The sequence below is a fragment of the Mus caroli genome, unplaced genomic scaffold, assembly GCF_978045245.1.
Source record: "Mus caroli unplaced genomic scaffold, Mus_caroli_1 scaffold_15, whole genome shotgun sequence".
NCBI classification, from domain to species: domain Eukaryota; kingdom Metazoa; phylum Chordata; class Mammalia; order Rodentia; family Muridae; genus Mus; species Mus caroli.
This window is the reverse complement of record NW_028227270.1, coordinates 65289305-65304347: the sequence shown is the minus strand read 5'-3', so window position 1 is coordinate 65304347 and position 15043 is coordinate 65289305. Positions and strand designations below refer to the sequence as shown.

The 15043-nt window shown below is 39.5% G+C and overlaps 1 protein-coding gene across 4 annotated transcripts in view; it reads right to left on the bottom strand.

The window, feature by feature from the left end:
* The window catches only part of Uimc1 (ubiquitin interaction motif containing 1), a 69472-nt gene that overhangs the window by 21505 nt on the left and 32924 nt on the right, over positions 1-15043 (bottom strand). For all 4 annotated transcript variants that reach the window (XM_021180058.2, XM_021180059.3, XM_085831058.1 and 1 more), the window contains 2 exons: positions 8817-8893; positions 4203-4306 (listed from right to left, as the gene is read on the bottom strand). In XM_021180058.2, the coding sequence (XP_021035717.1) occupies positions 4203-4306; positions 8817-8893 (181 nt within the window). The remainder of the gene's footprint in view (positions 1-4202; positions 4307-8816; positions 8894-15043) is intronic.

Below are 15043 nucleotides of genomic sequence, written 5' to 3'. Positions count from 1 at the left end.
AGCTGAGCCCTCCCCCATCAATCATTAATTTAAAAAAACACCCTATAGGATTGCCTATAGCTCAGTCTTCTGGGGGTATTTTCTTAATTGAGGTTTCCTCCTCTCAAATGACTGTAGCTTGTGTCAGATGACATGGAACCTGCCAGCTCTCAAGCTTCAGTTCTGTCTCCACCCCCTCCTTGCCATGGGAGTACTGGGGTTATGCATGTGTATCACCCAGCCTTTAATATGGGTTTCAGGAATCAAACACAGATCATTAAGCTTGCACAGCAAGCATTTTTACCTGCTGAGCCATTTTGCTGGTTTAAACTAATTTTTCTGTAGGAAATCAAGAAATTAAAGTGTGTCTGAAAGTTCTACATGATATTCCAAGGTTAGTCACTAAGTTTCTTACAAACCTAGGTTGTACTATTCAAAGATCTTACAAGGAAATACTATAATGTGCATGCAAAGCTATTTGAGCAAAGAGAGGGAAGCACACACACCCTAAATTTGCAAGCAGTCTTCAGTTACTGAAGGTTAGTGGTTACCAAGAAGCTACTTGGCATTCTAAAGTTCACTAAGCACAAAAATGTGGTATAAAAGGAATGTCACGAGTGCTCACAAAAACACTGTATTTCTTTGTACTCATCTGCTGTTCTATAAAATACAGTGAATGTACCCATAACTATTAATGTATTTAAGAAAAAAGAGTCTTTCTATTATTGTCTCACTGTGATTGAAATGACTTCTAACAACGTTATACAAAACTTGGAATGTTTCTGAAAATTCTTATCTTAAAAATAAAGACATTTCCCTCAGTACCACTGAAACGGTCTATTTAAATATTAACTGCCAGAAAGGCGTTACAGGGCAGAAAGCATGAGCAGAGCACTTTTATTAGGACTATGCAACTGATGAGATTTAGTCTCTAAGAGCTGTTTCTTTTGTTGTAAAATACCATCCAGGCAAGATGGCTCAGAGGGTGAGGATATTTAACACCAACTCTGCTGACTTGACTTCAATCCCTAGAATCTACATGGATGGAAAAAACCCTATCCCCTGCAAGACAAAAAAACAAAAAAATCTATTTCCTGCAAATTGTCTTCTAACTTACACACACACACATACACACACAACGTACGTATAAAATAAATAAGTGAAATACCACACAATCAGATATCAAAAGTGGTACTCAAGACACAGAATTACAATTCTTTGTAGGTATGTTCGATATGTGACGCTCAGGGCACATCCCAGGAGAGCAGTGAACTCCGCCTACTCTATTTATAGATGACAATATCATGCCACTACGTCAGAAAACTGAAAATCTTTTTTTTAGGGGGGGTGATGGGGGAGATTTTGTTTGTTTGTGTTTCAAGACAAGGTTTCTTTGTTGAGTCTTGGCTGTCCTGGAACTCAACTCTGTAGACCAGGCTGGCTTCATACTCAGAGGTCCACCTGCCTCTGCCTCCCAAGTGCTTCTATATGACTCTTAATTCACATAAAAACTTACTAAATTATCGGTTTGTCTTGAAACAACTTCTCCTAACTCACCTGGAAATGGTATCTATGTGATAATACACCTTAAAGAAAATTCTCAGACACAATAGAGAAAATATTATTCCACTATTTACAAAGAAAATTGACTACTGTAAGAAATCAAATTAAGAGAGACTGTAGTTATAAGGAGGATGCTCTCCACAAGTCAGTACTACCAAGCAGCTATCCCCCATTAACAAGCTAATATCACTGAACAGTCATAAAACTTTCAAAGCAGAAAAAACTATTGCTATATATACACTTCTACTTGTGCCAAACCAGTTATATGTTTTATACTCTGTCTAATTTAATATTTTAAGAAACACAGTTTTTTAAAATGTATTTGGGGGGCTGGTAAGATGGCTCAGTGGTTAAGAGCACTGACTGCTCTTCCAGAGGTCCTGAGTTCAAATCCCAGCAACCACATGGTGGCTCACAACCATCTGTAATGAAATCTGACACCCTCTTCTGGAGTGTCTGAAGACAGCTACAGTGTACTTACATATAATAAATAAATAAATCTTTTTTAAAAGATGTATTTGGGGAGCCAGGCAGTGATGGCACATACCTTACATGCAGCACTCAGGAGGCAGAGGCAGCAGATCTCTAAGTTTGAGGCTAGCCTGGTCTACAGAGTGAGTTCCAAGACAGTCACGGCTACACAGAGAAAGCCTGTCTCATAAAATGAAAGCAAACAAACAGAAACTGTTTCAAACTGCAAGGTATAATACATTGCTTTTTTAATCCCAGCACTCAGGAGACAGAGGCAGGTAGATTACAGTAATCGAGGCCACACTTCAACTTCTTATAAAGGAAACTTCCAAGATTAGTGGCATACATAGGCATGAACAGTAACAGTGAAAAGGTCTCATTTGATATGCAACAATGCAGACATGCACATTATAAATTCTAAATAGGGTTTATGTTCTTTGGCCCAAAGAACAGTATCTTTTGTGATTACAGATGGGTATGAAAGCAGCCTTGCTAACTAAAGGCTTGTAGGGCTTCATCTGTATGTAGTAACTATACTACTAACACTCTGTTCTTCATGTATACTCAGTAGATATGCACCAGAAACTAACTTTTCCTCCACTACCATTAAGAAATCCCAGTCTATTACACACCAGGCTCCAAGGAATTTATATATGATTCATGAAATCAGAGGTTCTAACCAATTACCTGCAGTGCAAAAACTAAAAAAGGATCTAACATCTACTGTGAAAGTTGTTTCCAAATATCCCTTTACAGTATAAAAAAAGAATGAGAAATTTAAGTCTCTTTAAAAGTGTTCAGGACCATAAACATAAATATAAGCAAACATTTTACTTCTATAGAAAAAGTTATTCAATCCTCCCTCAAACTGCTTTTTACAGCAACAGAATTACTGGAAAATTACTTAGTCAACTCCAACATGAAAAATACACAGTAGAGGACCCAGAGAGATGGCTAAGTGGGTAAAGTTCTTTCTACTCAAGTATGAGGACCTGAGTTTAACTCCTCAGCAATCATAGATAAGCTAGTAGTGTACACTTGTCACTCCTGCACTAGGGGGACAGGGAGGGCAGCAGAGATGGGTCCTTTTGGGTTTTGTTGGCTAGCCAGTTTAGCCACAATAGTGAGCTCCAGATTCAGTGAGAGACACATTCTGTCTCAAAAGTAAGGAGGTGACTGAGAAAGATAACATGGAATATACACACACACACACTCTCTATAAAAATTTTTGTCTCAAAAAGAAAGAAAGAAAGAAAGAAAAGAAAAGAAAAGAAAAGAAAAGAAAAGAAAAGAAAAGAAAAGAAAAGAAAAGAAAAGAAAAGAAAAGAAAAAAGGTTTTCGGTTTCTCTGTATAGTCCTAGCTGTCCTGGAACTCACTATGTTAACCAGACTAACCTTGAACTCAGAAATGCCTCTGCCTCCTGCCTCTGCTGCCTCTGCTGCCTCTGCTGCCTCTGCTGCCTCTGCTGCCTCTGCTGCCTCTGCCTCTCTAGGGCTAGGATTAATGGGCTCCTAGATCACGTTAATAATCTCAGCTTTATGTTTATGGAAAAGCCTGTGTGGTCAGGGATGGTTAATGATGCAAACATAGATTCATTTATTTGTCTTCCCTTTGTATTTCTGATAACATTTATAAATTAATGTTGTAAAATGTTTGTTATATAGTGATTTCCCCATTGTTCATTTCTGCTACTTATCTGTATGTAATGGAAAATGTCATTATAGATTTAGACACAAATTTATGTTCAGGTTGTAGTTCCATCATTAATAGTAATACACAATAACAAATAACATAAACATTCTAAATCTTTCTTTTCCCATCTCTAACAGAAATAATTAAAGTACTCAAGAAATGGGAAGTGTCCTGTCTTGGGGGTGCACACACTTCATCCCAGCACTCAGGAATCAGAGACAAGTGAATCTCTTTAAGTTTGAGGCCAGCCTGGTCTACATAGTAAGTTCTAGGACAACCTGGGCTATGTAGAGAAACCCTGTTTCAAAAAACAAAAATAAATAAACAGAAGAAATGGTGATATTTTTATAAGCAGTGCTAAACTGATAATTTATAAAAATTTCTGGAATAAGTAGCCCTAAAGTTAAAACCCTGTCACACCAAAAGCTTCTGTATCATCCAGCAGAACAACAGCATAAACAAATGAGCGAGAGAGCTTATAGAAAAGAGTATTCACCTGCTTACCGCTCACTGCCATCCTTACTTCACTGGGGAGCTCTCTGCTATCTGGAGAGCCTTCTCTATTGAGGTCAAGGGGTTCAAGGAAACTTAACTGTGTCTCTGCAATTAAAGAAGAAAAGGAAATACCAATAATTTTCATTTTGCTTCTTGCACTCTAAAGTTTAGAGTATGATAATACCTCACTGACAATACAGACCTAGTTTGTTTCCTCTTGAAGCTTTACTGTGACATAATTTACTTATAACAGAATTCACCATTTTTTTAGCTTGTAATTTGATGACTTTTGACTAATTTATACTATGGAACTACCATCCAATACAGAAAATATGTTTCCAACATCCCATTAAAATCCTCCTGTGCCCTTTGAAGTCAATTATACAAACCTACTGTATGCTCTTGCCATTTTGTCTTTCCTAGAATATAATCTAAATGGAAACAGCCAGATATAAAAGCACATAATGTAATTCTAGCTATTCAGGAGGTTGAAACAGAATTCAAGTTCAAACCTGGGACAAGGCTGTACAACTTGTCTTTTAAAAATGTAAAACTCATACAGTATATAGTCTTTAGTGCCATCTACTACTTAGTACCATGTCACTAAGAGGCAGCCATGCTGTCAGATGTATCAATGATCCATCCCTTTTTTCTGGTACTACTCTATTGAGTGAATATATCACAGTTTATCTATCTACCAGCTCATCTACTTGGTTTATTTCATGGTAGTCCTAGTTTCAAAATCTACTGATTTTGACAGAAACCAAAAATTACCTATATTAGCTCTAAAGTTAAAGGGATAAATAGGAAAAAACATAAAGTAGGGCAAAAAATTAAGAATAAGCATTCATTACAAAGATATGCTATGGGGCTAGAGAGATGGCTCAGAGGTTAAGAGCACTGACTGTTCTTCCAGAGATCCTGAATTCAATTCCCAGCAACCACATGGTGGCTCACAACCATCTGTAATGGGATCTGATGCCCTCTTCTAGTGTGTATGAAGACAGCTACATTGTACTCACATATATAAAATAGATCTAAAAGAGAAAAACAATAAACAAACAAAAATTTTAAAAAAGACATACCATTCTTTAATACATTAAGTACTGTCTATTAGTTCAACAAATATTAATGGAATAACAAGTCCCAGGCATTGTAGTGCCTACTGCTAACTCAAACCTACAGTGAGCAGCAAACTATTGATAGGGTCTGCGCCCGATCCGGCTAGCTGCCTGGTTCTGTAAATAAGGCCTTATTGGAACAAAGCCATACGCACTCATCTATGTACTGTCCATGGCTACTTTTGTCGTAAAACAGAGATGAGTAGTTTTTACAAAATATCTAGCCTAAAGAGCCTAAAATATTTACTAATCTTAAAGAAAAAAAGTTTGGTGATTTAATAAAAAAAGTTTTTTAAGTTTGCTAACCAGAAGTTCTAGGCACTTATCAATATAACAAGCGAATAATAATTAAATTTTAAATGACAACAAATCTGGTAAAGAAATGTTATAAACTCAGTGCCTACATCCCATCTGAATGGAGGATGACATCATACTACCAGTGATGGTGACAGGAAGTGGGAGGCATTTGGTCATTAAGAATGAAGAAATAAAAAGCGCCTTTACATCAGAACACTAGAGAGGGCTCTCACGGTTTCAGATGAAGGTCTAACTATGAAAGCACTTAAGAGCCTTGGTGCCTCAGAAACAATACTGGTAGCATGCTGTGACAGTTAACCTTGATTGTCAATTTGACTGAATTAAGAATCCTAGAGATTCAAAGGCACAGGTGAGTGTGTCTGTGACAGCATTTCCACAGATAATTAGACCATGAAGGCTCTGCTCCAATGAATGGGGTAATCTATTGGAGATTCACAATGATGGCTTTATCAGGTGATAAAGGGAAGATGTGAAGCCTGACTGAAAACCATTGGCCACTAATCTTATGTCCTTAGGGAAGTATCGTGTTCAAATCTCTCTGTTATTTATCTTCACTGCTCTGTACAGCATGAGGGAAAGGAGCATCTCTGCCACACGTGCCCACCAGGACTATGTCCTGCTGGAGTGCAGGGAAAGAAGCAACTACTGACTAAAGCCCCAGAAACTGTGAGTCAAAATAAATGCTGAGGATGTAGAGATGGCTTGGTAATTAGGAGCACTGGTTGCTCATCTTGAGAACCTGGATTTAATTCCCAGCATCCATGTCACAACTATTTGTGAACAGTTCCAGGGGATCAAATGCCCTCCTCTGGCCTCCATGGGAACTGCAAGCAGAACACCCTGTATATGAACAAACAGTGCTAGCTAATGAGAGGGAAAAGTGAGCCCTTCCTAACTAAGGTTAGGTAATGTTTATGATCATGACTTCCTATCATTAGCTTACAGACTAAATTCAATGCTCAGCTGACCGAAACCCCTTCCATGTGGATGCTGGGATTCAAACCTGGGTTCTCTGGAAGAGTAGATAAGTACTGCAAGCGGTGTCTCCAGAGCCTAGGACTTTCTTTTACTTTTTAATTAGCATACAAAACAATGACTTTCATGGTCACATTTCATACATACCTATTTTTATGACTCTCCTCCCTCACTCCCTTCCTATCCCCCTCCTCCCCTACTCACACCCTTCCTTCCCCGGGTAGTCCTCTTTGCCTTTCAGGTCGTGGGTATTCTATTACCTTGTTTTTCCTTAGAAAATCCTTTTGCCCTTCCATGGCCCCCTTTTTAGTTTTATCTCCTATCCCACACCCCTTACACAGTGCATGTAAAAATTAAAATCTATTCACTAAGACTTTCATGATCATTGTCTTTGCGGGTTTTTCCTGAAAGATGCCACAATGACATCATATGCCATCATCTCAAGCAGGTAGATTGACTTCCCAGAAGGATGGCAAAACTCATCAGTTCTACACAAAGAAGGGGACAACGTTTTCTTTTTACAAAGACAGCACCACATTCTAAAGTGCCCTTGCCAAAATCAGAGTGCATTGGTAATGGAGTCTTTTAGTAGGTATCATTAGGCAATAATCCAAATATACCTCAAATGTATTAAGAAACCACTTTGATTAAAAACCAACATTACGGGGCTGGTGAGATGGCTCAGTGGGTAAGAGCACCCGACTGCTCTTCCGAAGGTCCAGAGTTCAAATCCCAGCAACCACATGGTGGCTCACAACCACCCACAACGAGATCTGACGCCCTCTTCTGGAGAGTCTGAAGACAGCTACAGTGTACTTACATATAATAAATAAATAAATCTTAAAAAAAATAAAGTGTGAAAAGCTCATGCTGTATCATCTCTCCTTTCTCTCTCCATCTCCTTTCTTTCTATATCTATGTCTGTGTGTCTCTCTCTCTCCCTCTCCGTCTCCCTCTCCCTCTCCCTCTCCCTCTCCTATAAAAAAAAAAAAAAAAAAAAACCAACATTACTTATATTCTTAAAACAATAAAAACCTTTTTTGACAGGCTGCCAAGTGTTTTAAAGTATTTATAGGATTCTTCCTAGAGTACATGTTAACTAAATTTTAGCTTTTGTGGAAAAAAATTAAAATAGGAAAACTATGAATACTCTGACAGGCTATATATGTTCTAAATGAAACCCAACTATGACTTGAGGTAGCATTGTACAGCACTTATCTTCCAGTGAGGTTAAGTATCAGTATTTCCTTTAACCTCACAGGAATGGCATTCTTGATGAATACATGGGATCTTCTTTTAAAAACAAAAGAAAGATAAACTAAAACAAATATCTAAGAGAATAAAAGTGGTTCATTTAGCAAAATAATTCTTCAAATTATACAATGACTCATCAAAGGGTTCCCTTATACAGTGGCTCTCTTAGTTCATTTTGCATTGTTCTATAGACAGAAGTCCATCCAAATGAAACTCTCAATTAGTATGCCTTATGCCTAATCAAGGTATACACTTCCATCTTTATAATTACAAACTAAAGCATTTAACCAGGTCTTGTCTATGACTAAAACTATCGCTGGGCATGGTGGCACACGCCTTTTATCCCACCACTTGGGAGGCAGAGGCAGGCGGATTTCTGAGTTCGAGGCCAGCCTGGTCTACAGAGTGAGTTCCAGGACAGCCAGGACTACACAGAGAAACCTTGTCTCAAAAAACCAAAACCAAACCAAAACAAAACAACAAAACTATCCCAATCACAGAACTGCATAAAAACTCAGTTCCCAAACTCATAATAACTCATATCAAAACTGACTAGTAAAGGGAAATGCTTAATAATGAAGATGACCTGAGAAAAGCCCAATGTTTTGAAAATACATAAACATTTCACAAGTCCCCTTGGGTCTGAATTCACTGTGAAGTAAGGATTAGTCTTTACTTTTTGTTGCTTCTTCAGATCACATAGTAGACAAGCAAGCAAAGAGTCATATTAATTTCAAAACCAAATCACTCCTAAGCAGAAAATAAGGTTGATAATCAGAACCTGTGTCCACTAGAAACAAGTGTATGAGCGTGAGTGTAATGATAAACACATACACACATAAATCATAAATAACTCGTCTCAGAAGAGTTTCAATAGTCAGAAACTTAACAGGAATAAAAAGGCCGATGAGTAATATCAGAATTCAGTCAAGCTATGGGGCACTCACCAGGGCAAACAGTGATTTCTTCTGCAGAACTTTCCGGCATAAGAACTAAACTTCTCTTACTGGTCAAAGCTGCAATGCTGAAAACAGAATCAAACGACAAGTAAACTCCTCGTAGAATAAAGCAGAGCACAGGCCACAAGCAACACTTTAAATATCTGCAAGTAAACAGATATGTTCTGTACAGTGTCACAGGCAGAAAGCAAAGCACCCATAGCACACGGAGCCAGGTAGAGGGAAAATAAGCATGCTTTCAACTTTGAGTCCAGTGAGATCCATAAATGAAACGAAGCTCCCTTTTGTTGTCTTCACAACAGAAGGTTAAAGGGTAAGGAGTACCAGTAACTATCAGAGAAGACCAAAATTATACTACAGTATAAAACTGTCGAAGGTGTTTTGCAGTCTGGCTACCAGTTACAGCCTTGTGAAGAGAGGAGACACATAAGCGCAGAAAGCGCGGAGCATCTCCTGGCAGCACAGTACTTTCTCCTCAGATTACAGGTAAAGTTTCTCTTTATCCTGAGATACAGCTTTCCAAGCAACAAAAATAAAATAAAATCCCAAACTATCCTACAGCAAAAATCTGCCCACACAAGTTGAGTATCTCTTCTGGGAAAACCTTAATTATGAATGGCTTCCTTATCCAACCTTCTGGTTTTTCCTGCCTGTTTGTTCATGGAGTGTGATCTCTGCCTGACACCAGAACACATGGCTGAGAGATCTGAGAATCTGAAATAGCCCCCTCACGCTTCACAGAGTTTTACGATTAGTTTGATCAAGTATGCAAGGAGACACTTAAAAACACAAATCCTCCCATCAACCAAGAGCCACAGAGAAGAGAGACTAGCCACCACTGAGACTCATGATAAATAACAAAACCATGACAGGAAACCACAAGTGATTTCTCCCTCTAAATAAAACATTTCAGAACATTTGTTATAAACCTAAGCTAGACACAGTTTACGTTGCATGTAACATTAGGACTCTATTCAAAAAGTCTATCACAAGACAATTTGCTGACATTTATAAAATGGGCTAATCAATTTGAAGTCAAACCACATTGTATGTGATTTCAACTCTCTCCTGGTGACAAAGTGTGTGATCATTTATTAAAACCTACATCTGCTCTGCACAGGCTCACCACAGTAACACAGAGAGGCCTACAGGGAGACAAGACCAACGCCAGTTTAGAACATTTCCAAAAGTATCTTAACAGCAAAAGAATCAAACTATCATCATACTCTTCAGCATAGGGACAGATACCTAATACTATCCACCAAAAGCTTAATAAAGACCACTACCTAAATTCCAGCAATGGTAACTGAGCCTTAAACTCCATATGAGAGATGACAGACACTCGATACAAAGATCAGCTCCTGAGAAATCCTCCAAACTCAACTGTCAGACAAAGGGGAAAAGTGGCTAGAAACCTGAGCCAGTTAAGAACCAATTAGCCATTCTCTACTATTAAAGAAGAATGACTTGGAAGATAAAACCCCATCAACTAATCAAGAATGAAAAAAGTAGGCTGGAGAGATGGCTCAGCAGTTAAGAGAACTGACTGGTCTTCTGAAGGTCCTGAGTTCAAATCCCAGCAACCACATGGTGGCTCACAACTATCTGTAATGGAATCTGAGAGCTGGTGCCCTCTTCTGGGGTGTCTGAAGACAGCTACAGTGTACTCACATATAATAAATAAATCTTTTTTAAAAAATGAAAGAAATATGCAAATATAGTATCAGATAAGACTAACCAGACACAATGGTAGAGTACTGAGTCAGGGTGGTACAGAATTTCTGTGGCCTGAATAATACACAATCTTAAGAGGTAAGATTTACAAGGCTGGAGAGATAGCTCAGCAGTTACAAGCATTGGTTGCTCTTCAAAAGGACCTGAGTTCAATTTCCAGTAATCACTCTATCTGTAGTGCAGCTCACAACTATCTGTAATACCAGCTTGTGGGGATCTGATGTCCTCACACAGACATATATACAAGCAAATACCAATGCATATAAAATAAAAATAAAGAAATCATTTAAAAACAGAAAAAAGATTTGGAAATGCACACAGTAACTGCATAGTAAGAGCATAAGCAGATGGTAGTATGGCTGCCTCGTGGAAGCCAGTAAAGGAGACCATCAGAATAAGGAAAATCAGACTGCCAAAACAGATAGAGGGAAAAGCTTTGAAAATCTAACAGGCAAGTGAAAGCATACTGGAGAAGAGCAAGAACAAAGGCACCACGCACACATCAAGCTGAGCACATTAGCTACACAGGTCCTCAGCCCACAGAAGAAACTCAGCAGCCACTTCAAAATGCAAGCCAGATAAAAGCAAGGCAGGTCTACCCCTAGGATAAGTCCCAGTCCTTACAAGCCTCAAATCCAGTTTCAGATTTCCATGAGGCAGTGATTACTCCAGTAGACAGATCTATAGTAGAGACAAATCTCACTTGTGTTATACCATATGGCTTAGAATGCAATGGCCAGGCACCATTTTGGAGGTCAGGGGGAATCTATTGTTAAAAACTGAGTCTGGAGAGGTGGCTCAGTGGTTAAGAGCACTGATGTTCCTCCTAAGGACCTGGTTCAATCCTCAACACCCACATGGCAGCTGCAAATGTCTGGGAATCTGATGCTCTTCTGACATCCAAAGGTACCAGACACAAATTTACATGCAGCTACACACCCATACACATAAAAATAAATAAAAATTTAAAAAACAAAAGACAGAACTACAGTGGGGGCCTGAGGTATGGAACATCTACAAGATAGGAAGCCTCAATATGACCTGCCACAAATCTTTAGTCAGGGAAGCCTCTTAAAAGCAGTCGTGGACAGCAGCAGGGCTGGACTCTGGCCAAAGGGTACAGGCAACATGAGACTGGCTTAGATTGGATCATGTTTAAGGAAAGACAACCCATCCATGCTCAGTGGTTGGGAACAGATCTCATCAACAAAAGCTATGCTGGAGTTTAATAGCTCTGAGCCTTAGGCCAGTAAGCAGATCAAACTTTACAATCACCTACCTAAATTCATTACTGTTAAGCCCAAGAACTCTGAAGTTCCTGGGGTGTAGCGATAGACAAAAAGGCATCTCTCCAGTAGGTGAGTAATATACAGGAGGCCTTGAGAATACCAAGGCAGGTCTTTTGCCTATACCAATCTCAGTGCTGATATGATTTCCACACTTCCAACCCACTCGGGAGGCACTCCTTAGATAAGCAGCCACTCAAGAAGATACAATATAGGCAGGCTAAAGAGGATGCAAAACTCTGTGCAGCCCACAGAATGCAAAGCTAAGTGTATCTAACAAACCCTGGCATGCAAAGAAAGAAAATGGTTGTGAAGAGCGCTCTGGAAGATAGCAATACAGACTCTGTAACAACATAAACCAAAGGAAAGACACACCAACAGTTCACAGTCCAACCAACCCTCCTCCTGACTCCACAAGCATTGTTCAAGCAAGGATCCAGAAAGAAGCTGCCGCAACAGCTCATCTTTTCTTCTCGCTCTGTATTTATGCTGTTCTGTGTTTAGGTGTGACTTTTCTCCCCTACATGTTTAAAGGGACTTTAAATTTCTCATTTGTATTACTTGTGTGCATGTGTACATGCACAGGCATGAAGATCAGAGGACAATTCTTTTCAAGTTAGTACTCTCTTTCTACCACATCCTCTGGGGAGCAGATTCAGGTCACCAAGCTTGGGGAACAAGTACCTTCAGCCCTATTATCCAGGATTTTCCTTGTTTTGTTTTGCTTTTTGAGATAGAGTCTCTCTATGTAGGCCTAGATGTCCTAAAACTCACTATGTAGACCAGGCTGGACTCAAACTCACCAAAATCCTTCTGTCTCTGTCACCCTAATAAAGAATTTTTTTTGGAGGTGTGGGGGGTGGAGTGGGTAGAAGGTATTGTAGTTAGATATTTTTAAATGTTTTTACTTGTTATTTCTCTTCAAACATTTATCTAATTTTGTTTACCCATTTTTTTTTTCATTTAGGGAAAACCTTTTCCCTAGTTTCTTTTCTTAAGATCTCGTTGTGCAGCTCTAACTAAGGTGAACTCATTCTGTAGACTGTAGAGCAGGCTGGCCTCCTGGGAAGAGCTGGGATTAAAATCTCCACCAGCAGGGCTCAGCTTTGTTTTCACTCTTTTCCCCAATGATTCCTTCTTTCCCCCTCTTTATGTCTTGAGTTTATCTTACTGATTTAATGCTCTTATATTTTTATGCTTTTATTCCCCATCCTACATTTATTAAATTTTGCTCTTGAACTTTTCTGTTTAGTGATGCTTTCTTAATTTCCAGCTCTTGTCTCTCCCCTTCCCCCCAATTTTTTCTATTTCTATTTCTTTTTTTAATTTATTCATTTTATGTGTATGAGTACAGTGCCACTGTCTTCAGACACACCAGAAGAGGGCATCGAATGCCCATTACAGATGGTTGTGAGCCACCATGTGGTTGCTGGGAATGAACTCAGGACCTCTGGAAGAGCAGTCAGGACTCTTAACTGCTGAGCCATCTCTCTAGCCCCTTCTTACTTCGTTTCTTCTTCTTTTCATCTATTTAACTTTGCCCCCCACTTTCCTCCCCTTCTCCAGTCTCCTTTTCTCTCACCCATTTCCTCTTTCTACACCTTCTTTAAAGAGTGTTTAACTTCATACCACATTCTACAGCAGAACGGCACTTTCAGTTATATGGTTATTGGTGACTATATATTAATGAGCTGTCATTGACTTTGTGCATTTCCATCTAATACAGTTTGATATTCTTGCTGCTATAGCAGTGTGTTTCCTCCCGAGTGCACACTTTCAAGACTGGGCTGCTAAGTAAGAAGATCCATCTCCACAATCCTGAAGAGCTCGCCAGACCAACACACACATAAGTCCCAACAATGAAATGCAAGCAATGCACAGTCAGGACAACACAACTCCTCTCAAAGACCATAATCCTCAACTATGGAACTTAAAAACACCAAGGTAAGTAAAATGTGCATGAAGCTTTCAAATATTTTCTGGTAAAAATGACTTATGATCTAACATGGCATACAGACATAGAAGAAAATTTCAGAAAGGAAATTGAGATTTTTTTTTTTGAAAGGAAGAGAGGGAGCAAAGGAAAAAATAAGAAGCAAGGGAGAAGCCGGGCATGGTGGTGCACACCTTTAATCCCAGCACTCGGAAGGCAGAGGCAGGCGGATTTCTGAGTTTAAGGCCAGCCTGGTCTACAAAGTGAGTTCCAGGACAGCCAGGGCTATACAGAGAAACCCTGTCTCGAAAAACCAAAAAAAGAAGGAGGAGGAGGAGGAGGAGGAGGAGAAGGAGGAAGAGGAGGAGGGGGGAGGAAGAGGAGGAGGAGAAGGAGGGAGAGGAGGAGGGGGGAGGAGGAGGAGGAGGAGAAGGAGGGAGAGAGGGAAAGGAAGAAAAGTGAGGGAAGGAAGAAGGGAAGAAGAAAGAGAGGGAAGAAGGAAAAAGGAAGAAGGAATTGAAAAGTTCAATGGACAAAACTCCAAGTAGAAGTGCTGGGGAGATGGCTGGGGAGTTAGGGGCACTTACTGCTCCTTCAGAGCACTGGGTTGAGGTCCCAGCATCCACACAGCTGGAGACCATCACAGTTTCAGAGCATCGCAGGCAGACACACATACAACAAAATAACTACTGTTTTAAGTCAAGTGGAGAGCATCGCCAATAGACTTGACTAAGCAGAAGAAAGAGTATCCAGGATGGAGGACAAGTGAGTCAAATATTGCATTCAATTACTAGTGAGGAAAAAAATAAATGAGCATTTCCACAGCATCTAAGACTTCTGGAATAACCAGACAAGGTGGGCTAAACCTTTAGTCCCAGCACTAAGGAGGCAGAGGCAAGTGGATCTCTGTGAATATGAAGCCAGCCTGCTCTACAGTGAGTTTCAGGAGGGCCAGAGATACATAGTGAAGTAAGACCCTGTCTCAAAAAACAATCCATAGGACAAAAGACACAGATACTATGAACTCTAAAAGTATAAACTACTCAATGAAACTACAGCAGAAAATTTCTCAAACCTTTTCAAAGAAATAGGTATTCTGTTTGAAGCAAGAGGCATTTGTAACATAGACATGTTCAGAGAAAAAGCTCTGTATAACATGTTGTAGTCATGAAGTCAAACATACAATGCAGGGGCTGAGGAAACGGCTCACATATTAAAGGGCTTGGCACACAAGTCTAAGAACCAGAGGAGTTCAGATCTAC